This window comes from Nycticebus coucang, chromosome 4 (assembly GCF_027406575.1).
Source record: "Nycticebus coucang isolate mNycCou1 chromosome 4, mNycCou1.pri, whole genome shotgun sequence".
In the NCBI taxonomy this organism is placed as follows: Eukaryota; Metazoa; Chordata; class Mammalia; order Primates; family Lorisidae; genus Nycticebus; species Nycticebus coucang.
The window spans coordinates 124228478-124251384 of NC_069783.1; the positions used below are offsets into that span (position 1 = coordinate 124228478).

Genomic DNA, 22907 nt, shown 5'->3' on the forward strand with positions numbered 1-22907 from the left:
TGTAATTTTGTCTTTTGACAACTGTTTGAACAGAACAAGACGAGAAACATTCAAACTAACAATTAAGGGAAGACTAGTAAAATTATGGATTATCTATACAAGTGGAATCTATTCAGTTATTTTAAAAAGGAAGAACAGTGTTCTTTTTTTTTTTTTTTTGTGGTTTTTGGCGGGGGTGGGTTTGAACCCGCCACCTCCAGCATATGGGACCGGCGCCCTACTCCTTGAGCCACAGGTGCCGCCCAAGAACAGTGTTCTTTATATACTAACATGGAAAAATCTTTAAGAGAGATTTATAAACACTATAAAACACTATATATATAAAAAATAACAGTCCCAATGATTAAGTATCAAGTAAGTAATAAAGACTTCTACAGAGATTGCTCTGGGGGTTTTGATTCTTTTAAATTTTGTGAGCAGAAAAAAATTGCCAATTTAAAGGATTGAGGTCTCTAAGCTTGAAATAATCATTCTACTCAAGAGCTGGAGCCTTTAAAAATTTTTTTTTTTTTTTTTTTTTTGCAGTTTTTGGCCAGGGCTGGGTTTGAACCCACCACCTTTGGCATATGGGGCCAGCGCCCTATTCCATTGAGCCACAGGCACTACCCCCTTTAAAATTTTTTAAAAAGGTTGGCCAGTACTGTGGCTCATGCCTGTAATCCTAACACTCTGGGAGGCTGAGATGGGTAGATTGCTTGAGCTTAAGAGTTGGAGACCAGCTTTAGGAAGAGGGAAACTTTGTCTCTATTAAAAATAAAAAAGCTAGCCAGGCATTGTAGTAGGTGCCTATAGTCCCAGCTACCCAGGAGGCTGAGGCAGGAGGATCACTTGAGTCCAGGAGTTTGAGGTTGCTGTGAGCTATGATGGCACAACCTCTAGCCTAGGCAACAGAGTAAGACTCTGTCCCAAAATAATAATAAAATTAAATTAAAATTAAAAATAAACAATATTTGGGCGGTGCCTGTGGCTCAGTCAGTAGGGCGCCGGCCCCATATACCGAGGGTGGCAGGTTCAAACCCGGCCCCGGCCAAACTGCAACCAAAAAATAGCCGGGCGTTGTGGCGGGCGCCTGTAGTCCCAGCTACTTGGGAGGCTGAGGCAAGAGAATCGCTTAAGCCCAGGAGTTGGAGGTTGCTGTGAGCTGTGTGAGGCCATGGCACTCTACTGAGGGCCATAAAGTGAGACTCTGTCTCTACAAAAAAAAAAAAAAATATTTAAAAAGATTTTTAAGGATTTTCTCTTTTTCTTTTTTTTTTTTGTTGCAGTTTGGCCAGGGCTGGGTTTGAACCCGCCACCCTCCGCATATGAGGCCGGTGCCCTACTCACTGAGCCACAGGAGCTGCCCAGATTTTCTCTTTTTCTCATTCACTAGAGAACTACTCCACAAGAACTAATATCCTGGGAGTCACACTGAGGAAGCAGCCATTCATACCCGATCAATGTGTGTGACATTCCGGATCCCAAAGGCTATAGTGTAAATATCAAACTTGTCATCATCAAAGGGCAGTTCTTCAGCATCTCCTAATACCCACATGAGTCCTGAAAGAGAAACGTAGTTCTAAGTCTCAGTGGGAGTAGCTGTACTTCCTGTACCTGGTGAATTTGTTTTGTGTAGAGCAGTAGAGCAGTGTGGTTAAGAGGCCAGATCCTGGGATTAGGCTGCCTGGATATAATACCAGCTTCATCATTTAACTATGTATTTATTAGCTATATATTCTTTTCTTTTTAAACACATATGGTCTCACACTGCCACCTAGACTGGAATGCAGTGGTGAGATCACAGCTCATTGCAACCTCCAACTCCAGGGCTTAAGCAATCTTCTGGCCTCAGCTTCCCAAGTAGCCACTACTATCGGCATCTGCCACCACACCTGGCTGATAACTGTATACTTTTTTTTTTTTTTTGAGACAGTGTCTCACTTTGTCACCCTTGGTAGAGAGCCATGGTGTCATAACTCACAACAACCTCAAACTCTGGGGCTTAAGTGGTTCTCTTGTCTCAGCCTCCTGATTAGCTGGGACTACAGGCGCCTGCCACCATACCCAGCTATTTTTAAAGATGGGGTCTTACTCTTGTTCAGGCTGGTCTCAAACCTGTGAACTCAGGCAATCCACCTTCCTAGGCCTCCCAGAGTGCTGGGATTACAGGCATGAGCCACCACGCCTAGCCCTGTATATTCTTGAATAAACTACTTTGTCTGAGTTTTCTCATCTGTAAAATGAAATGAATAATACCTACTTCATAGAATCATAAGTATTCAATGAATTACTTTAAGTATAGAATTTAGCATCGTTACATTGGTTTTAGAATCATAGAGTATCAGTGTCCAGACCCAAGCTATGTCAATAAATTTAGAAAACACCTGAGGGTCTCCCTATCAGGATGACTATGTCTTCTAAGGATCCAGACTGGGCTTTAATATTGTTCAACCTGTGGGAAATTTGACATAAAACATAAAAAGAAGGCCCTTTAGAGAAAGGTAAATGAAAAGAACCTTTCTGAAAAACAAACTAGCAGTATCTAACAAGAATCTTAAATTTGGGCGGCGTCTGTGGCTCCAAGGAGTGGGGTGCCGGCCCCATATACCAGAGGTGGTGGGTTCAAACCTGGTCCTGGCCAAAAACTGCAAAAAAAAAAAAAAAATCTTAAAAATCCCCTTTGACCAGCTGGGCATGGTGGCTCAAGACTGGGAGGCTGAGGCAGATGGATTGCTTGAGCTCACAGGTTCAAGACCAGCCTGAACCAGAGTGAGACCTCATCTCTAAAAATAGCTGGGCATTGTGGCAGGTGCCTGTAGTCCCAGCTATTCAGGAGGTTGAGGCAAGAGGATGGCTTGAGCCCAAGAGTTTGAGGTTGCTTGAGTTGTGACACCAAGGCACTCTACCCAAGGCAACAAAGTGAGAGTCTGTCTCAAAAAACAAACAAACAAAAAAACAAACCAAAGGACACTAACATCATCACCATATCACCATAGTTATTGCTTACTAGCTCCTTAATAAGTGGCAATCTAGGGCAGCACCTGTGTGGCTCAGTGGGTAGGGCGCGGGCCCCATATACCGAGAATGGTGGGTTCAAGCCCAGCCCGGGCCAAAATGCAACAACAAAAAAAATAGCCGTGTGTTGTGGCAGGCGCCTATAGTCCCAGCTACTCAGGAGGCTGAGGCAAGAGAATCGCCTAAGCCTAAGAGGTTGCTATGAGCTGTGTGATGCCATGGCACTCTACCGAGGGTGATAAAGTGAGACTCTGTCTCTCTCTTTTTTTGTTTTTTTTTTCAGTTTTTGGCCAGGGCTGGGCTTGAACCCACAACCTCTGGCATATGGGGCCAGCGCCCTACTCCTTTGAGCCACAGGCGCCGCCCAAGACTCTGTCTCTTAAAAAAAAAAAATAATAACAATAATAATAATAAGTGGCAGTTCGTGTTATCATTTTATGTACATCTTTAGACAGGTTATCTTACTATATCCTCATATCAACTCTATGTTAGCTATTACAACTATCATTCTCATTCTGGTCAGCAAAGTGAGCAGAAGAAAGTTTAAAGTCTGAGCTGGGACAGTGGCTCACAATTGTATTCCCATGTACTTGGCAGGCTGAGGCTGGAGGATCACTTGAGCCCAAAAGTTTGAGACCAGTAGGGCGGCACCTGTGGCTCAAGGAGTAGTGCGCCGGTCCCATATGCTGGAGGTGGCGGGTTCAAACCTAGCCCCGGCCAAAAAAAAAAAAAAGTTTGAGACCAGCCTGAGCAACAGAATAAAATCCTGTTTCAAACAAACAAACAAATAAAGTGGTGAGCATCTTTTATTTTGTTATTGTTGTCTTTTCTTTTTTAGAGATAAGGTTTTGTTTTGCTGACTAGACTGGTCTCAAACTCTGGCCTTGGCGGCGCCTGTGGCTCAGTGAGTAGGGCGCCGGCCCCATATGCCGAGGGTGGCGGGTTCAAACCCAGCCTCGGCCAAACTGCAACCAAAAAATAGCCGGGCATTGTGGCGAGCACCTGTAGTCCCAGCTGCTCCGGAGGCTGAGGCACGAGAATCGTGTGAGCCCAAGAGTTAGAGGTTGCTATGAGCTGTGTGATGTCATGGCACTCTACCCGAGGGCGGTACAGTGAGACTCTGTCTCTAAAAAAAAAAAAACAAAACTCTGGCCTTAATTAATCATCCTGCCTTGGTCTCTCAAAATGCTGAGATTACAGGTGAAAGCCACCAAACCTGGCCAATAAAAGTTTTAAAAAATAAGGCTAGGTGCAGTAGCTCATGTCTATAATCCTAGCACTCTGGAAGGCCAACATGGGTAGATCACCTGCACTCAGGCGTTCAAGACCAGCCTGAGCAAGAGTGAGACCCCCCTCTCTAAAAAATAGCTGGGTGTGGTAGTGGGCACCTATAGTCTCAGCTACCAGGGAGGCTGAAGCAAGAGAATTGCTTTGAACCCAAGAGTTTGAGGCTGCTGTGAGCTATGATGCCACAGAACCCTACCAAGGGCGACAAAGTAAGACACTCTGTCTCAAAAACAAAAAAAGGTTAAAAAAAATTAAAAAATAGTTAAGTTGCTTGCCCAAGGTCACACAGATGGACTAGAAGTCAGGTAGTTTTATCCCAGAGCCTGTGTTTTTTTTTTTTTTTTTTTTTTTATAGAGACAGAGTTTCACTTTATTGCCCTCGGTAGAGTGCCGTGGCATCACACAGCTCACAGCAACCTCCAACTCCTGGGCTTAGGCGATTCTCCTGCCTCAGCCTCCCGAGTAGCTGGGACTACAGGCGCCCGCTACAACGCCCGGCTATTTTTTTGTTGCAGTTTGGCCGGGGCTGGGTTTGAACCCGCCACCCTCGGTATATGGGGCCGGCGCCCTGCTCACTGAGCCACAGGCGCTGCCCGAGCCTGTGTTTTTTTAACAGCTCTAGTATTACCTTCTACTATAAAGTGGTTATTATCTTTTCCATTTCCGAGATACAATAATTGAGATCAACAGATTTTAAACATCTGTCCAGGGTTATAAAACTCAGTAAAATAATTTACAAATGTCCACCCCAAGAAATCTCCCTTTGTACATTACATGAAAGAGAATGAGAAATAAATATTTGCTTTTTTTTTTTCTTTTGAGACCAAGTCTCAAGCTGTTGCCCTGGGTAGAATGCTGTGGCATCATAGCTCACAGCAACCTCCAACTCTTGGGCTCAAGCAATTCTCTTGCCTTAGTTTTTCTATTTTTAGTAGAGACAGGGTCTCATTTTTTGATTAGGGTGATCTCGAAATCGTGAGCTCAAGCTATCCACTCACCTCTGCTTCCCAGAGTGTTAGGATTACAGGTATGAGCCATTGCACCCAGCCAGTTATCTGCCGTCTTGAAAAAAGTTAATAAATGCACGCAAAAAATTACAAATAAGTGTGTCACAAAATCGTGCCATATGCAAAACATTAAGAAAAAAAAGAAGGGCGGTGCTGGTGGCTCAAGGAGTAGGGCGCCAGCCCCCTATAGTGGGGGTGGCGGGTTCAAGCTTGGCCCTGGCCAAAAACTGCAAAAAAAAAAGGAAAAAAGAAATATCTGTTGGGGGCGGCGCCTGTGGCTCAAGGAGTAGGGCGCCGGTCCCATATACCGGAGGTGGCACGTTCAAACATAGGCCCGGCCAAAAAAAAAAAAAACACACACACACACAAAAAAAAAAAAAAAAGAAATATCTGTTGGATATTGCCTATGTGAATTAAAGCAATTATTGCAACAGTGAATTAGAGAAGGATACTAGATTGTATATATAGTATGTTCTAAGCTTTATAAAGAGAAAATGACTAGGAAAAAAATACGAAGGAACAATTAAAATATTGAAAGGAATCTCTGGATATTAGAATCATGGGTAATCATGGGTATACTTTTCTCTTAATGCTTTGACAAAATTTTGGATTTCCAAAATCTAAAATTTCTCTTAAATATATCACTTTTATAATCTCTCAAATATATAGTTTAAAGTTCCTATTCTTAGAGCTTCCGTTTGGGGAGGACATGCTTTCTTAATAAAATACAAATAAAATACATAACCTTGCACATAAAAAATGTCTTTACATATTAACTTTTATATTAATTAATTTATAGTCCTCCTATGCAGTTTCAACTTTTTTTCATGATGTTCTTTGCAAAGGCATTATTACTGGAGATTGATAAGGCAAGTAGGAAAGACAATGAAAACTGTGCTATGCAGCACTTAATAATTCCAATGCAGGTGCATTTGTTTTGTGGTTAGGAGGGCTTGACGAACAAGACATGCTATAGAAGATGTAAGTCCAAAAATAGAACGTTACCTATCATTTTAATATCTTTGTTTTCCATTTTTTATAGTTGAGCAGTAGCAAGAAGGGAAGCAGTAGGAGTAAGGAAACATAATGCCTTTGTCTAAAAACACTAGTGACTGTCTGCCTTCTGATTGGTGTTGATGGTTAACAAAAGATCCTTTCATCTTGGGGGCCAAGTGGGCTGCAGTGCATCTAGACAGCTCCTTCTGGGGGTAGGAGGAGGAGGAAGAATTGAGCTAAAATAACCATAAACACTCATGGTGGAGGAGGAGGTGGAGAGAAATGCTGATGTTGACATGAAGGACTTTCCTCTGGTATATGCCACTGCCTCTCAGAGGCAGCCTGCAATGCCTGGCCAACGTGGAAGAGGGCAGTGCAGTGGCTCTGAAAAGCTGGATCAGTGGGGTGCAGGATTATTGATTTTACTTGAAAAAATTGGGGAGAAAAAAGTATTTTAAAATATTAAAAGTAGAAAGCCAAACGTAAAATTTAATTGTTTTTCTTTGTAGAGACAGGATCTTGCTATGTTTCCCAGGCTGGTCTCAAACTCCTGACCTCAAGCAATACTCCTTGGCCTATCAAACTGCTGGGATTAGAGGTTTGAGCCATGGTGCTCAGCCCATAAAATTTACATTTTTAAGCTATTGCACAAATCATCTACTTTGAGCTTTCAGTGGACTCCCCAAAACATGCAGTCATTTGCCTAACTGATGCTGGTAGCTACTGTGCTAGGGAATTTAAGAAGTACTGTTCATGGGTGTTTCCTTGACTGTATCAGTTGAGTCCTCTGAGAAACAGAAGCTGAAATGGAGGAAGGAGTGCAAAAGGAGGAGGGCAACACTTGGGGAAGATGAAAGGAACAGGAAGACAGAGCAAGAAAAGCCTTTAAAACCTCAGTGCAGGCTGGGCGCCTGTGGCTCAAGCGGCTAAGGCGCTAGCCACATACACCTGAGCTGGCAGGTTCAAATGCAGCCTGGGCCTGCCGAACAATGATGGCTGCAATCAAAAAATAGCCGGGCATTGTGGCAGGCGCCTGTAGTCCCAGCTACTTGGGAGGCGGAGGCAGGAGAATCGCTTGAGCCCAGGAGTTGGAGGTTGCTGTGAGCTGTAAAGCCACGACACTCTACCCAGGGTGACAGCTTGAGGCTCTGTTTCAAAAAACAAAAAAAAACAACCTCAATGCAGTTCTGAAAAAGCCTATGCTTTTTTTTTTTTGAGACAGAGTCTCACTATGTTGCTCTCTGTGGAGTGCTACAGTGTCACAGCTCTCAGCAACCTCAAAAAACTCTTTGGGCTTAAGCAATTCTCTTGCCTCAGCCTCCCAAGTAACTGTGACTACAGGCGCCTGCCACAAAGCCCAGCTATTTTTTTGTTGTTGTTATTGTTGCCATTGTTGTTTAGCAGGTCCAGGCTGGGTTCGAACCCACCAGCCTCAGTGTATGTGGCTGGCACCCTACCCACTGAGCTACCCACTGAGCTACGGGCACTGGCCTAGCCTATGCTTTTTTATCACAGCAAAGAGTGGCTGCTGAAAGAGTCCCACTTGGGATATGTCTAAGCCCTAGACGTCCCACAGTGCTCAGGCATTGACAGGGGTCAGAGGGCTGTCAGCACTAATAGTTGGAGGCTGTTAGCTTACTATACTCCTTGTGGGTGAAGGGCAAATGCTCTCTATCTCTCTCTTTTTTTTTTTTTTGCAGAAACAGAGTCTCACTTTATCACAGCAACCTTCAACTCCCGGGCCTAGGCGATTCTCTTGTCTCGGCCTCCCAAGTAACTGGGACTACAGGTGCCCGCCATAACACCCGGCAATTTTTTTGTTGCAATTTGGCTGGGGCTGGGTTTGAACCTGCCACCTCAGTATATGGGACCGGAGCCCTACCCACTGAGTCACAGGTACTGCCCAGCAAATTCTCTCTTTACAGGAGATCCAAGCTCCAGTTCTACATCAATCAAATCAAGAGAATGGAATGGTTCAAGAATGGGAATGATATGCTATGATCTTCTTGGAGCTGCTAGAGTTGAAAGGAGTTTGAGACAGCCTGAGTAAGAATAAGACCCCATCTCTTCTAAAAATAGAAGAACTCGCTAGGCAGGTACCTGTAGCCTCAGCTACTTAGGCGGCTGATGCTAGAGGATCACTTCAGCCCAAGAGTTTGAGGTTGCTGTGAGCTATGATACCATGGCAGTCTACCCAGGGCAACAGAGTGAGACACTACAATAAAAATTAAATTAAATTAAATTAAAAAATAAAATAAAATAGTTGTATGACTTGGGTGGTGACCATAGATTAGTGGGTAGGGCACCGGCCACATACACCAAGGCTGGCGGGTTTGAACACGGCCCTGGCCAGCTAAAAAAAAAACAATACAACTGCAACAACAACAACAAAAAAAGTTGTATATCTTGAGTAAGATTCTTGGTTTCTTTGGGCTTTATTTCCCCTGTTACATAGGGCTAGTGAAGGCTCAGTGCCTGGAGCTCAGTAGCTAGGGCGCCAGCCATATATACGGGAGCTGGAGGGTTTGAACCCAGACTGGGCCTGCCAAACCACAATGACAACTGCAACCAAAAAATAGCTAGGCGTTGTGGCAGGTGCCTATAGTCCCCGCTATTCAGGAGGCTGAGGCAAGAGAATCACTTGAGCCCAAGAGTTTGAGGTTGCTGTGAGCTGTGACGCCACCGCACTCTACTGAGGGTGACATAGTAAGACACTGTCTCAAAAAACAGAAAAGAAACAGCTGGGCGCGGTGGCTCACACCTGTAATCCAATCCCAGCACTGTGGGAGGCTGAGGAGGGAGAATCGCTTGAACTCAGGAGTTCGTGACTCGCCTGGGCGACAGTGAGACCCCGACTCATGAAAAAAATGGAAAAACCCAGCCGGGCGCAGTGGCGAATGCCTGTAATCCCAGCGGCTTCTGGAGGCTGAGGCAGGGGGGTGCCCGCAGCCTGAGTCTGAGGTTGTGGTGAGCTACCACACCCACTGCACTCTGCTCAGGGGCATAGGGTGGGACCCTGTCTCAACAACAACAAAAAAACCCCAAAAAATAGGGTTAGTGAAATAATGTATATAGCACCACAAAAACTAACTCAACCACATAAATTATCTTTAACACCTGCCCATCTATATGCTTCTGAAAACTGGAAGATAAAGCATTTCAACATTTTACATATTCTGTCTTATTTTATAAGCATACAAACATTTCCTCTGTATCTCTTTTCTGTAGGACTTACCAGCTTTGTGTCCTTGAGCAAATGCTTTCTGCTTTCCCATCTTTAGCATCTCCTTGTTGATGTCACACACAATGACATGGGAACCACCCAAGGAATCCTCTCGGTTCTGGTACTTTTTGGCAATTTCTTCCCAGGATAAATTTTGTTGAGCCCTTAACTGCCTCTTCTGCTTTCTCTGATGCTGTGCCTGAACATAATTAAGGAACCGGAATGCAATGTCACCTGTAGGAAGCCAACAAGAGGAAAGATGCAGACAAAAAGAAAAGCAGAAAGGAAGAAATAGCATTTTCTAAATCCAAAAGGAACAACATAGGTACAGGAGTAGACGAGTGTTTGAAAATGGAAGTTTCTACTCATTTCAATACTTTTCTTTTTTTTTTTTGAAACAGAGTTTCACTCTGTCTCCCTATAGCCTTGTCCACAGCAACCTGGACTCAAGTAATCCTTTTGCCTCAGCCTCCTGAGTAGCTGGGACTACAGGTATCTGCCACAATTTCTATTTTTAGTAGAGACAGGGTCTGACTCTTGCTCAGGCTCATCTCAAACTCTCGAGCTCAAGGAATCCTCCTGCCTTGGCCTCCCAGAGTGCTAGGATTACAGGAGTGAACCATTGCACCCAGCCAACACTAACTTTTTTATAAGAGATGAAGTCTCACCATATTGCTCAGGCTGGCCTTGAACTCCTGGTCTCAACTGATCCTCCTGCCTCAGCCTCTACAGTAGGTGCAACTATAAACATTCACCACCCTACCTAGCTAGTCTTTTTCTTTTTTTTTTTGGTTTTTGGCCGGGGCTAGGTTTGAACCCACCACCTCTGGCATATGGGACCGGCGCCCTACTCCTTGAGCCACAGGCGCTGCCTGTCTTTTTCTTATAATGTATTTATTTATTTATTTATTTTTTGAGACAGAGTCTTACTTTGTCACCCTTGGTAGAGTGCCTCGGTGTCTTAGCTCACAGCAACCTCAAACTCCTGGGCTCAAGTGATTCACTTGCCTCAGCCGCCCAAGTAGCTGGGACTATAGGTGTCTGCCACAATGCCTGGCTATTTTTAGAAACGATGTCTCAAAGCTGTGAGCTCAGGCAATCCACCTGCCTCGTCCTCCCAAGTGCTGGGATTACAGGCATGAGCCACCGTGCCTCCCCTTTTTCTTATAATTTAAAAACAGTTTTCATAAAAGTAACGTAAGTATATAGTTACAAGCAATATTTCCTTGCCCCACTATAAATTAAAATTCAAAATGAAGCCACCCACACTAAGGTTCCAAATCACCCAACCTAACTTAAGTTGTTTTCTGACCTTTAAGAAATCAGAAATCAGGAGAAGCTGGGTATGATGGCATATGCCTGCAGTCCCAGCTACTTGGGAGGCTGAGGAGGGAGGATCACTTTGAGTCCAGCAGTTCCATACTAGTATGGATGATATAACAAGATCCCTGATATGAGTACCCCTTATCCACTTCCTCCCCAAAACAAACAAAAAATGAAGAGTCAAGGGAGGAGTTCACAAGCAATAGATCACAGCCAATTTCCCAAACAGACCACTTTAAATGTTTAGTCAACATGATAATGAAGCTCCTTCTGCTTTAACCTTTACACAAAAAAGGTGGCCAGATATATACTAATCAGTTATTTTTCTATTATTCTGTCTCTCTATCCTTGCCTTATAAGAAAAGTAGCTTTGGAGAAGTTCCTGTGGCTCAAAGGAGTAGGGCGCTGGCCCCATATACCCAAGGTGGTGGGTTTAAATGCGGCCCTGGCCAAAAACTGCAAAAATAAGAAAAATAGCTTTGAAAGGACTAATATACTCTTTGTTCGCGGCTTCTCTGCTTTCTTTAGCCTTTCTCTGTCTATAAAGCCAACCTCTTCTGCTCAGCGCGTCAGAACACTTACTCTACTTTATGGAACACTTTATAGAACAAAGTATTGCCCAATTTTAAAATTGCAAATAAAGCAAATTGACATCTTTAAACTAAGTTTGTTGGAATTTTGTCTTTCAACGCCAGTTTTTATCTCTAGATACCATCTCTCCCATTCTTTTGTCTTTCCTTCATGGTTACAGCTCTTTTTTTGTAGAGACAGAGTTTCACTTTATGGCCCTCGGTAGAGTGCCGTGGCCTCACACAGCTCACAGCAACCTCCAACTCCTGGGCTTAGGCGATTCTCCTGCCTCAGCCTCCCGAGTAGCTGGGACTACAGGCGCCCGCCACAACGCCCGGCTATTTTTTTGTTGCAGTTCGGCCGGGGCTGGGTTTGAACCCACCACCCTCGGTATATGGGGGTGAGCCACAGGCGCCCTCACTGAGCCACAGGCGCCACCCCAAGCTATTTCTTTACTTACCAAATTTATAATGAAATCTTGCCCCCAGCATCTCTACTTACCTCTATCTTCACAATAGATTTACTGCTTTTCATAAATACTTTTGTAACATAGATTAAGAAGCTAAATACACTAATCAAAATTTTATTTCTTGGGCGGCGCCTGAGGCTCAGTCTGTAAGGTGCCGGCCCCATATACTGAGGGTGGCGGGTTTAAACCCGCCCCGGCTGAACTGAACCAAAAAATAGCTGGGTGTTGTGGCGGGCGCCTGTAGCTACTCGGGAGGCTGAGGCAAGAGAATCGCTTAAGCCCAGGAGTTGGAGGTTGTTGTGAGCTGTGTGATGCCATGGCACTCTACGGAGGGCCATAAAGTAAGACTCTGTCTCTACAAAAAAAAAAAAAAAAATTTATTTCTTGTTCCATCAATTACAGACAGTATTTTCTTTTTGACAAGGTCTTGCTATATTGTCCAGGCTGAAGCACAGTGTAGTAGTCTCCTCATAGCTCACTGCAACCTCAAACTCCTGGGCTCAAGAGATCCTCCTGCCTTGGCCTCCTGAGTAGCTGGGATGAAAGGCACACTCTCTCTCTTTTTTTTGAGACAGAGTCTCACTCTGGTGCCCTGACTGTAGTGCCATGGCATTACAGCTCATAGCAACCTCAAGTTCTTGGACTCAAGCAATCCTCTTGCCTCAGTTTTTCTACTTTTAGTAGAGACAGGGTCTTGCTATTGCTCAGGCTGGTCTCGAACTCCCGAGCTCAAGCAATCTGCCCTCCTTGGCCTCCCAGAGTGCTATAGGATTACAAGTGTGAGCCACTGTGCCCAGCCTGGAGATCTCACTCTTGCACAGTTTAGATCAGTATCTCTAGACTCCCTTCAACTTTCTATCAAATGTACTATGATATTGTCAACACTGACAACATTGTTTGTTCTATAGCTATAATTAAGTCTTCATGCTTTGTTGATGGTTCGTGTCTAAAAGATGAAAATCAAATGTTTGTTAGGGCAAATCCAGTGTTTTCTAGAATAATTTTTCTTACGATGTTTCCTTCCTCATAATATTGTTTATTAATTAATTAATAATATTGTCTACCCTTGGTAGAGTGCTTTGGCATCATAGCTCACAGCAACCTCAAACTCTTGGGCTCAAATGATTCTCTTGCCTCAGGCTCCTAAGTGGACATCGCCTGGCTATTTGTAGAGACAGGGTCTCACTCTAGCTCAGGCTGGTCTCAAACCTGTGAGCTCAGGCGGCACCTGTGGCTCAGTTGGTAAGGCGCCGGCCCCATATACCGAGGGTGGCAGGTTCAATCCCAGCCCCGGCCGAACTGCAACCAAAAAAATAGCCGGACGTTGTGGCGGGCGCCTGTAGTCCCAGCTACTCAGGAGGCTGAGGCAAGAGAATTGCTTAAGCCCAGGAGTTGGAGGTTGCTGTGAGCTGTGTGATGCCATCGCACTCTACCGAGGGCCATAAAGTGAAACTCTGTCTCTACAAAAAAAAAAAAAAAAAAACAAACCTGTGAGCTCAAGCAATCAACAAGCCTCGGCCTCCCAAAGTGCTGGAATCACAGACGTGAGCCACCACATCCCGCCAGGGCTCAAGTGATTCTCTTGCTAAGCCTCCATAGTAGCTGGGACTACAGGCACCTACCACAACACCCAGCTATTTTTTGTTGCAGTTGTCCTTGTTGTTAAGCTGGCCCCAGGCTGGTTTGAACCGGCCAGCCTTGGTGTATGTGGCTGGTGTATAACCATTGTGCTACAGGTGCCAAGCCTTCCCCAGTGTATGTTCTTATTTGGTTTATCAAAGATCAGATGGCTGTAAGAGGTTAGTTTCATGTCATGGTTTTCTGTTTTGTTCCAAATGTCAATGTCTCTATTTTTGTGCCAATCATGCTGTTTTGATCACTCTGGCCTTATAGTATGGTCAAAAGTCTGCTAGGGTGATACCCCCAGATTTGTTTTTATTACTAAGAATTGCCGTGGCTATACTGGGTTTCTTCCGGTTCCACACAAAACAGGAATTATTTTTTCCAAATCTTGAAGGTATGATGATGGTATTTTAATGGAGATTTCATTGAATCTCTAGATTGCTTTGGGTAGTATAGACTTTTTCACAATATTGATTCTTCCCAGCCATGAGGATGGTATGTTCTTCCATTTGTTAATATCTTTTTTTATTCATTCTAATATTTCTTTTAGTGTTTCACAATTTTCTTTGTAGAGGTCCTTCACCTGTTGTTAGGTATATTCCCAAGTATTTCTTTTCTTTTCCTTCTTTTTTTTTTGAAACTACTGTGAAGGGAATTGTGTCCCTGATTAGCTTCTCATCTTGGCTGTTACTGGCTACTGATTTGTGGACATTGATTTTATATCCTGAGACACTGCTATATTTTTGATCACTTCCAGGAGTCCTGTGGTTGAGTTTTCGGGATTCTCTAAGTATAAGAGCAGATCATTGGCAAAGAGCAAGGATTTGACCTCCTCTGCACCCATTTGGATGCCCTTTATTTCCTTCTCTTGCCTGATTGTATTGGCTAGAACTTCCAGCACTATGTTGAATAGTAGTTGTGATAGAGGAGTTCCAGTTCCAAGTGGAAAAACTTTCAGTTTTACTCCATTCAGTATAATATTAGCTTAGCGGGTTTGTTGTAGATGGCTTCCATCAGATTAAGAAACGTGCCACCTATGCCTAAATTCTTAAATGTTCTAATTAGAAAAGATGCTGGATTTTCTTTCTTTTTTTTTTGTTTTGTAGAGACAAGAGTCTTACTTTACTGCCCTTGGTAGAGTGCCATGGCATCACACAGCTCACAGCAACCTCCAACTCTTGGGTTTATGTGATTCTCTTGCCTCAGCCTCCCGAGCAGCTGGGACTACAGGCACCCGCCACAACGCCCGGCCATTTTTTGTTGCAGTTTGGCTGGGGCTGGGCTCGAACTCACCACCCTCGGTATACGGGGCCGGCGTCCCACTCACTGAGCCACAGACACTGCCCAAGATACTGAATTTTATTGAAGGCTTTTTCTGCATCTATTGAGAGGATCAGATGGTCTTATGTCCCTAAGTCTAAGGACAGGGTGTGATTCCATGTATTGATCTATTTCCTCCATATTGTCAAATTTCTGGGCATAGAGTTTCTTATAGTACTCAGAGATGATCTCGCATATCACTGTGGCATCTGTTATTTCCCCCTTTATCGTTTCCATCTGATTGAGGTTATTAGACATTTTACTTTTCTGTTTCTAGTTAATATCGCCAGATTTATTGATTTTATTTTTTTGTAGAGACAGAGTTTCACTTTATTGCCCTCGGTAGAGTGCCGTGGCGTCACACAGCTCACAGCAACCTCCAACTCCTGGGCTTAGGCGATTCTCCTGCCTCAGCCTCCTGAGCAGCTGGGACTACAGGCTCCTGCCACAATGCCTGGCTATTTTTTTGTTGCAGTTTGGCCGGGGCTGGGTTTGAACCCGCCACCCTTGGTATATGGGGCCGCCGCCCAGATTTTATTATTTTTTGAAAAACCAACTTTTTGTTTTGTTAATTTTCTGAATGTTCTTTTGTTTTCAAATTTTTTTTGTGTGTGTGTGTTTTTTTTTGGCTGGGGCTAGGTTTGAACCCGCCACCTCCGGCATATGGGACCGGTGCCCTACTCCTTGAGCCACAGGTGCCGCCCTGTTTTCAATTTCATTAATCTCTTATTTAATTTTGGTTGTTTCTTTTCTTCTTCTGGGTTTGGGATTAGATTGTTCTTCTTTTTCCAATTCCATAAGATGGTTCATAAATTTGTTGATGCGCTGTTTTCGGAATGTAGGCATCTAATGCAATAAATTTCCCTCTTTAGACTGCTTTTGCTTTATCTCACAGGTTTTGGTAACTTGTGTCTTCATTGTTGTTTGAGGAATTTAAGGATTTCCTCTTTTATCTCTTCCTGAACCCCATTATCATTCAGCAGAAGATTGTTTAATTTCTAAGTCTTTGTGTGGGGATGAATGTTTTTTAATGGAGTTGAATTCCACCTTTATGGACTTGTGGTCTGAGAAGATACAAGGTATAATTTCTATTTCTTTAATTTTGCTAAGATTTGATTTGTATCCTGGGATGTGGTCGATTTTGGAGTACGTACCACGGGCTGATGAGAAAATGTATATTCCTTAGCTTTGGGATGATGTGTTCTGTATATGTCTATTAATCCCATTTGTTCTAGGGTCACATTTAAGTCCTTTGTATCCTTGTTTAGTTTCTGTTTAGAGGATCAGTCTAGTTTTGTCAGAATGGTGTTAAAGTCCCCGACTATAATAGTGTTATGGGATATCATATTGCTCAGACCTATCAAGGTCTGTTTCATAAATCTGGGAGCACTTAAGTTGGGTGCATAAATATTTAAAATTGAATATTGTTGCATTGTTCCTTTGACCAGTACAAAGTGTCCATGTTTGTCTTTCTTCTTTTTTTTTTTTTTTGGCCGAGGCTGGGTTTGAACCCACCACCTCCAGCATATGGGACTGGCGCCCTATCCCTTCGAGCCACAGGCGCCGCCCCATGTTTGTCTTTCTTAACTTTTAGTTGCTTTAAATCTCCTTGCCTTCCTCCTTTGTTCTGATTTCCATTTGCTTGAAATATGATTTTCTTTCCCTTAACCCTGAGTCTTGATTTGTCCTTTGAGGCTAGGTGTGTCTCACAGAGACAGCACATGGATGGCTTGTGTTTTTATTTTTTTATTGTTGTAGTTTGGTCTATTGTTGTAGATGGCTTGTGTCTGTATTTTTTTATTTTTTTATTGTTGTAGTTTGGCCAGGGTTGGGCTCGAACTCACCACTCTCAGTATATGGGGCCAGCACCCTACTCACTGAGTCACAGGTACTACCTAGCTTGTGTTGTTTTTTTTAATTCAATAAGTCAGCCTGTGCCTCTTCAGTGGTGAATTCAGTCCATTGATATTTGTTGAGACAACTGATTAAGTGTGGTGGAGTTCTAGTCATCTTATTTTATCAAAGTCCATTGGGTAGTTTTATCCTTTGTGCCATTGTGGAAGCTATTTTGACCTTTAGTTTCTGGGTGTTTACTTTGCTGGTGATCCATTGTGGTGGTCAGTGTTGAGAATAGGTATAAGTATTTCCTGTAGACCTGGTCTTGTTGTGGTGAATTTCCTCAGTTCTTATATATCCGAAAAAGATTTGATTTCCATTAATTTTGAAGCTTAGTTTAGCAGGATACAGAACTCTGAGCTAAAAATTGTTTTAAGAATGTTAAAGGTGGCCATGCATGGCAGCTCACGCCTGTAATCCTAGCACTTTGGGAGGCTGAGGCGGGTGGACTGCTGTGAGCTCACAGATTTGAGATCAGCCTGAGCAAGAGTGAGACCCCTGCTCTGAAGAAAAAAAAAAAAGCAAACCAGCCATTGTGGTGGGCCCCTGTAATCCCAGCTATTTGGGAGGCTGAGGCAAGAGAGTTGCTTGAGCCCAAGAGTTGGAGGTTGCTGTGAACTATGAAGCCATAGCACTCTACCAAGGGTGACAAAGTGAAACTCTGTCTATTAAAAAAAAAAAAAAAAAGAAGAATGTTTAAGGTGATGACCATGCTCTTCTGGCTTGGAAGGTTTCAGCTGAAAAGTGTGCTGTTGGGCGGCGCCTGTGGCTCAGTGAGCAGGGTGCCGGCCCCATATACCGAGGGTGGTGGGTTCAAACCCAGCCCCGGCCAAACTGCAACAAAAAAATAGCCGGGCGTTGTGGTCGGTGCCTGTAGTCCCAGCTGCTCGGGAGGCTGAGGCAAGAGAATCACGTAAGCCCAAGAACTGGAGGTTGCTGTGAGCCATGTGACGCCATGGCACTCTACTGAGGGTGGTACAATGAGACTCTGTCTCTACAAAAAGAAAAAAAAAAGAAAGAAAGAAAGAAAAGAAAAGTGTGCTGTTATCCTAATTGCTCTGCCTCTGTAGGTCAACTGACAACTATTCCTAGCTGCTTGCAGAATTTTTTTCTTTCATTTTGACTTTGGACAGGTTCATTACAATCTGTCTTGGAGAAACTCTGTTTGAATTGAGATGACCTGGGGTTCAACATCCATCTCAAAGGAGTGTGCCGGGATCTTTAGTAAAACTTGGGAAGTTTTCATTTATGACAGTCCCCAGTAGGGCTTCCATTCCTTTGAGACATTCTTCTTTCCCTTCAGGGATCCCTATTATTCAATATTTATTTGTTTGTTTTTTGATTTTTTAAAGACAGAGTCTCACTTTATCACCCTAAGTAGAGTGCCGTTGACATCACAGCTCACAGCAACATCCAACTCCTGGGCGTAGGTGATTCTCTTGCCTCAGCCTCCTGAGTACCTGGGACTATAGGTGCCTGCCATGATGCCCAGCTATTTCTTTCTTGCCATTTGGCTGGGGCTGGGTTTGAATTTGTCACCCTTGGTATATGGGGCTGGCGCCCTACCAACTGAGCCACAGTCGCTGCCCTTTTTTTTTTTTTTTAAAGACAGTCTCACTTTGTCACTCTCAGTAGAGTGCTGTGAAATCACAGCTCACAGCAACCTCCAGCTCTTGGGCTTAGGCAATTTGCTTGCCTCAGCCTCCCAAGTAGCTGGGACTACAGGTGCCTGCTACATGCCCAGCTATTTTTGGTTGCAGTTTGGCCAGGGCTGGGTTTCAACCTGCCACCCTCAGTATATGGGGCCAGTGCCTTACTCACTAAGCCATAGGCACTGACCCTTGTTTTTTTTATTTTTTTAATTCATATGTTTGAATTCTTCATGGAACCTCATAGTTCTCTAAGCACCTGTTCTGCTTTCTCTCTCTTCTTTTCTGCCTCTTTAACTACCTGGATTAACTCAAAAAACTTTATCCTCTAAGCTCTGATGTTCTTTCTGTTTTATGGTATAACCTATTTTTGATACCTTCTACTGCTTCTTTACATTCCCTGATTGTCTCCTTCATTTCCTTAAGCTCTGCCATATTCTTTCTATATTCTACATATCTCTCGTCTGACTTTTGGTTCTGTCCATTTTCTCATCCATTCCATTTGTCTTTATCATCCATATTTTAAATTCCCATTCTATTAAATCCATTAATTCTTTATAGGTGGAGTCTTCTGCAGCAGCCACCTCATGGTCCCTTGGAGAGTCCTCTGTTTTGGTTTTTCATGTTGCCTGAAGTTTTCTGTTGGTTCTTCCTCATGTGTTCTTGTTGTTGTTGTTGTTCACCCCTTTGTCCTCCTTTTTACCTCTCACTGCCTCCTTTGTTTCAAACAGAAGTCCTTGCTCTTGATGACAGTATGTTGCAACATGTCTCTGGGACATCAGGTGGTGCTGTGGTGTTTTGTTTTTGTTTTTGGAGACAGAGAGCACACTTAGTTGCCTTCAGTGATTGCCTGCTTGTTTCCTCATCATTCAGAGCCTGCCAGTTTGGGATCTTTTTTTTTTTGTAGAGACAGAGTCTCACCTTATTGCCCTCGGTAGAGTGCCGTGGCATCACAGAGCTCACAGCAACCTCCAAATCCTTGGGCTTAAGCAATTCTCTTGACTCAGCCTCCCAAGTAGCTAGGACTACAGGCACCCACCACAACGCCCGGCTACTTTTTTTGTTGTTGCAGTTTGGCCGGGGCTGGGTTTGAACCCGCCACCCTCGGCATATGGGGCCGGCACCCTACCCACTGAGCCACAGGCGCCACCCATGCCAGTTTGGGATCTTAAAGCTCACAAGAATCCTTCAGGGGCAGGTCTCACAGTGGCCCCGATTCCTTTTTGTTGGGTGCAGAAGTCCCTCACCCTGTTCCAAGAGTGGAGTTCTGATCCTGGCAAGTGGAATTAAGATGGCCACACTTTAGGCACCTGCTAAGACTTTGTCATGACCTTCAGAGACCGTCTCAGTATGACTGCCTCTCCAGCCATCAAATCTATGGCAAACCCACTCCAATCAGCATTCAAATCTGGTTGCTGTATACTATTCAAGTCTGCCCACTCTTCCAAGATTTCCACTCAACATGCAGCTTCCCCCAACAACTGAAAACTTTGGAAAGGCTTCCTTCCGTCCTGGACCTCTGGGGGACGGGGGCAGCCAATCCCAGCCAGGTTCAATCACTTGCCTAATTCATCAGATTTCAACTGCTCCAGATTATACACTGTATCCAGCTCACCACCTCCTTGCTGTGCTCCCCTGAGCTATGACTCTGGGTAAGGTCCCATGCCAGGTATAGCTGGGTTCTCTCTTTTTCCCGGGTCGTTCTAGGAGAGCTGAGCTGAACGATCGTTCTTGTCTGCCATCTTGCTCCACCTCCTGTGTGCATGTTTTATTTTTTATTTTTCTTGAGTCAAGGGTCTCACTTTGTTGCCCATAGTACGATAGCTCATAGCAACCTCAAGCTCCTGGGCTTAAGTGATCCTCTTGCCTCAGCTTCCCGAGTAGCTGGGACTACAGGTGTCTGCCACAATGCCCAGCTAGTTTATTTTTATTTTATTTATTTATTTATTTTTGAGACAGTGTCTCACTATGCTGTCCTCAGTAGAGTGCTGTGGCATCACAAGTCACAGCAACCTCAAACTCTTGGGCTTAAGTGATTCTCTTGCCTCAGAGTCCCAAGTAGCTAGGACTACCGATGTCCACCACAATGACCAGCTAACCTGGCTAATTTTGTTTAGAGATGGGGATCTCACTCTTGCTGGTCTTTAACTCCTGAGCTCAAGCAATCCATCCACCTCAGCCTCCCAGAGTGCTAAGATTACAGGCATGAGCCACCGCATCCAGCTGACTGTGCACATTTTCTATTTTTTTTGTGGAGACGGAGTCTCACTTTTTGGCCCTCGGTAGAGTGCCGTGGCCTCACACAGCTCACAGCAACCTCCAACTCCTGGGCTTAAGCTATTCTCTTGCCTCAGCCTCCCGAGTAGCTGGGACTACAGGCGCCCACCACAACGCCCAGCTATTTTTTGGTTGCAGTTTGGCTGGGGCTGGGTTTGAACCCACCACCCTCGGTATATGGGGCCAGCGCCTTACCGACTGAGCCACAGGCGCCGCCCTGCATTTTTTATTTTGATAGACTGTGCTAAATTGTCCTCCATAGAGCAAGGTGCCTTATTGCCTTCTGATCTTTCATTTGCAGAGAAGGCCATACTAACATAGCCACACATAAACATATTTCAAATATAGAGATTATTCTATTGTAATTTATTATTATTATTCTATTGTAATTTATTATTTATTCTATTGTACATTATTTTTATTGTAATTTATATATGATACATTATTTTAATATAATATGTACAATGACATTACCAACATGCAGTTTAGAAACCTATGACATTTGTGCAACAAATAAAAAGAGATCATGCATAAACAATTAAGCTTTTGTTACTGGATGTGATAGCAGATTAGGCAGAAAATGCTGCTGAGAAAGCTTCTATAATGTGATAAAGTGCTCCCCACAGAAGATAAAGCAGTCATACATGTTGTGAAATGTTACTGGTCAAAAAGTGGTCTTCATACTTTGTAATTCTAAGTATTTTAGAAAAGTGACAAGCACAAAACTGATATTCTATGCTTTTGATTGATATTCAGTGAAAAAGAAAAGTATACACCTTTCTCAGAAGGTATAAGTATCCTGATCTTTAGTTACCATCTTCAGTCTAATGGTAGACAAGCTAGGTCATTGCAACAAGAGACACTCTTTTTTTTGAGACAGTCTCACTATGTTGCCCTCGATGGGACTATAGATGCTGGGCACAATGCCCAGCTAGAGACACTAATTCTATAAATGATGCTCAGTGATTCCCAAGGATACCTAACTCAACATTACCTGTGCCTCCAGCAACATCAAGCAGCTGGGTCCCGGGAAGTGGATGCATCTTCCAGAGTAGCAAATCCTTCCAAACACGATGGATACCAAGAGACATTGCATCATTCATCAAATCATACTTCTTGGCCACACTTTCAAACACCTGATAGACTGATACAAGAGAAAAGCATATAATTGTGCTACTAATAGGATTTACTAGGCCAGGCAAGGTGGCTCACACCTGTAATCCTAGCATTCTGGGAGATTAAGTTGGGTGGATTGCCTGAGGTCCGGAGTTAAAGACCAGCAAGAGTAAGACCCCCTTTCTGAAAATAGCCAGGTGCTGTGGCAGGAGCCCATAGTCCCAGCTACTTGGGAGGTTAAGGCAAAAGAATCACTTGAGCCCAAGAGTTTGAGGTTGCTGTGAGCTATGATGCCGTAGCACTCTACTCAGGATGACAAAGTGAAACTCTGTCTCAAAAAACAAAACAAAACAGGATTTACTGGGGAAAATCCTAAATGAAAAGTAAAGAAGCTTTTGTTGTTGTTTTCTTTTTTTAATTTTCTTTCTTTCTTTTTTCTTTTTTGAGACAGAGCCTCAAGCTGTCATCCTGGGTAGAGTGCCATGGCATCACAGCTCACAGCAACCTCCAACTCCTGGGCTCAAGCAATTCTCCTGCCTCCCCTTCCCAAGTAACTGGGACTACAGGCGCCTGCTACAACGCCCAGCTATTTTTTGGTTGCAGCCGTCTTTGTTGTTTGGCAGGCCTAGGCTGGATTCGAACCCACCAGCTCAGGTGTATGTGACTGGCGCCTTAGCAGCTTGAGCCACAGGTGCAGAGCCTTTTTTCTTTTCTTTTCTTTTGTTTTTGAGACAGTCTCACTTTATCACACTTGGTAGAGTGCTGTGGTGTCACAGCTCACAGCAACCTCCAGCTCTTGGGTTTAAGCGACTCTCTTGCCTCAGCCTCCCAAGTAGCTGAGACTACAGGCGCTTGCCACAAGGCCCGGCTATTTTTTGTTGCAGTTTGACCAGGGCCGGGTTTGAACCCATCCCCCTCGGTATATGGGGTTGGTGCCCTAGTCACTGAGCCATAGGTGCCACCAAATTGTTTTCTCTTCTTCTTCTTTTGTTTTTTTTGAGAAGTCTTACTCTGTTGCCCTGGGTAGAGTGCCATGGAGTTGTCATAGCTCACAGAGACCTCAAACTCCTAGGTTTGAGTGATCCTCTTGCCTCAGCTTCCCAAGTAGTTGGGATTATAGGCACCCATCACAATGTCCAGACAAGGCCTTGCTCTTG

The 22907-nt window shown here is 44.0% G+C and overlaps 1 protein-coding gene across 2 annotated transcripts in view; it reads right to left on the reverse strand.

Moving 5' to 3' along the window:
- Nucleotides 1-22907, reverse strand: part of COQ5 (coenzyme Q5, methyltransferase) — a 41694-nt gene that overhangs the window by 4900 nt on the left and 13887 nt on the right. For both annotated transcript variants that reach the window (XM_053588278.1, XM_053588279.1), the window contains exons 2-4: nt 21629-21778; nt 9520-9741; nt 1433-1539 (exon numbers count right to left, since the gene is read on the reverse strand). In XM_053588278.1, the coding sequence (XP_053444253.1) occupies nt 1433-1539; nt 9520-9741; nt 21629-21778 (479 nt within the window). The remainder of the gene's footprint in view (nt 1-1432; nt 1540-9519; nt 9742-21628; nt 21779-22907) is intronic.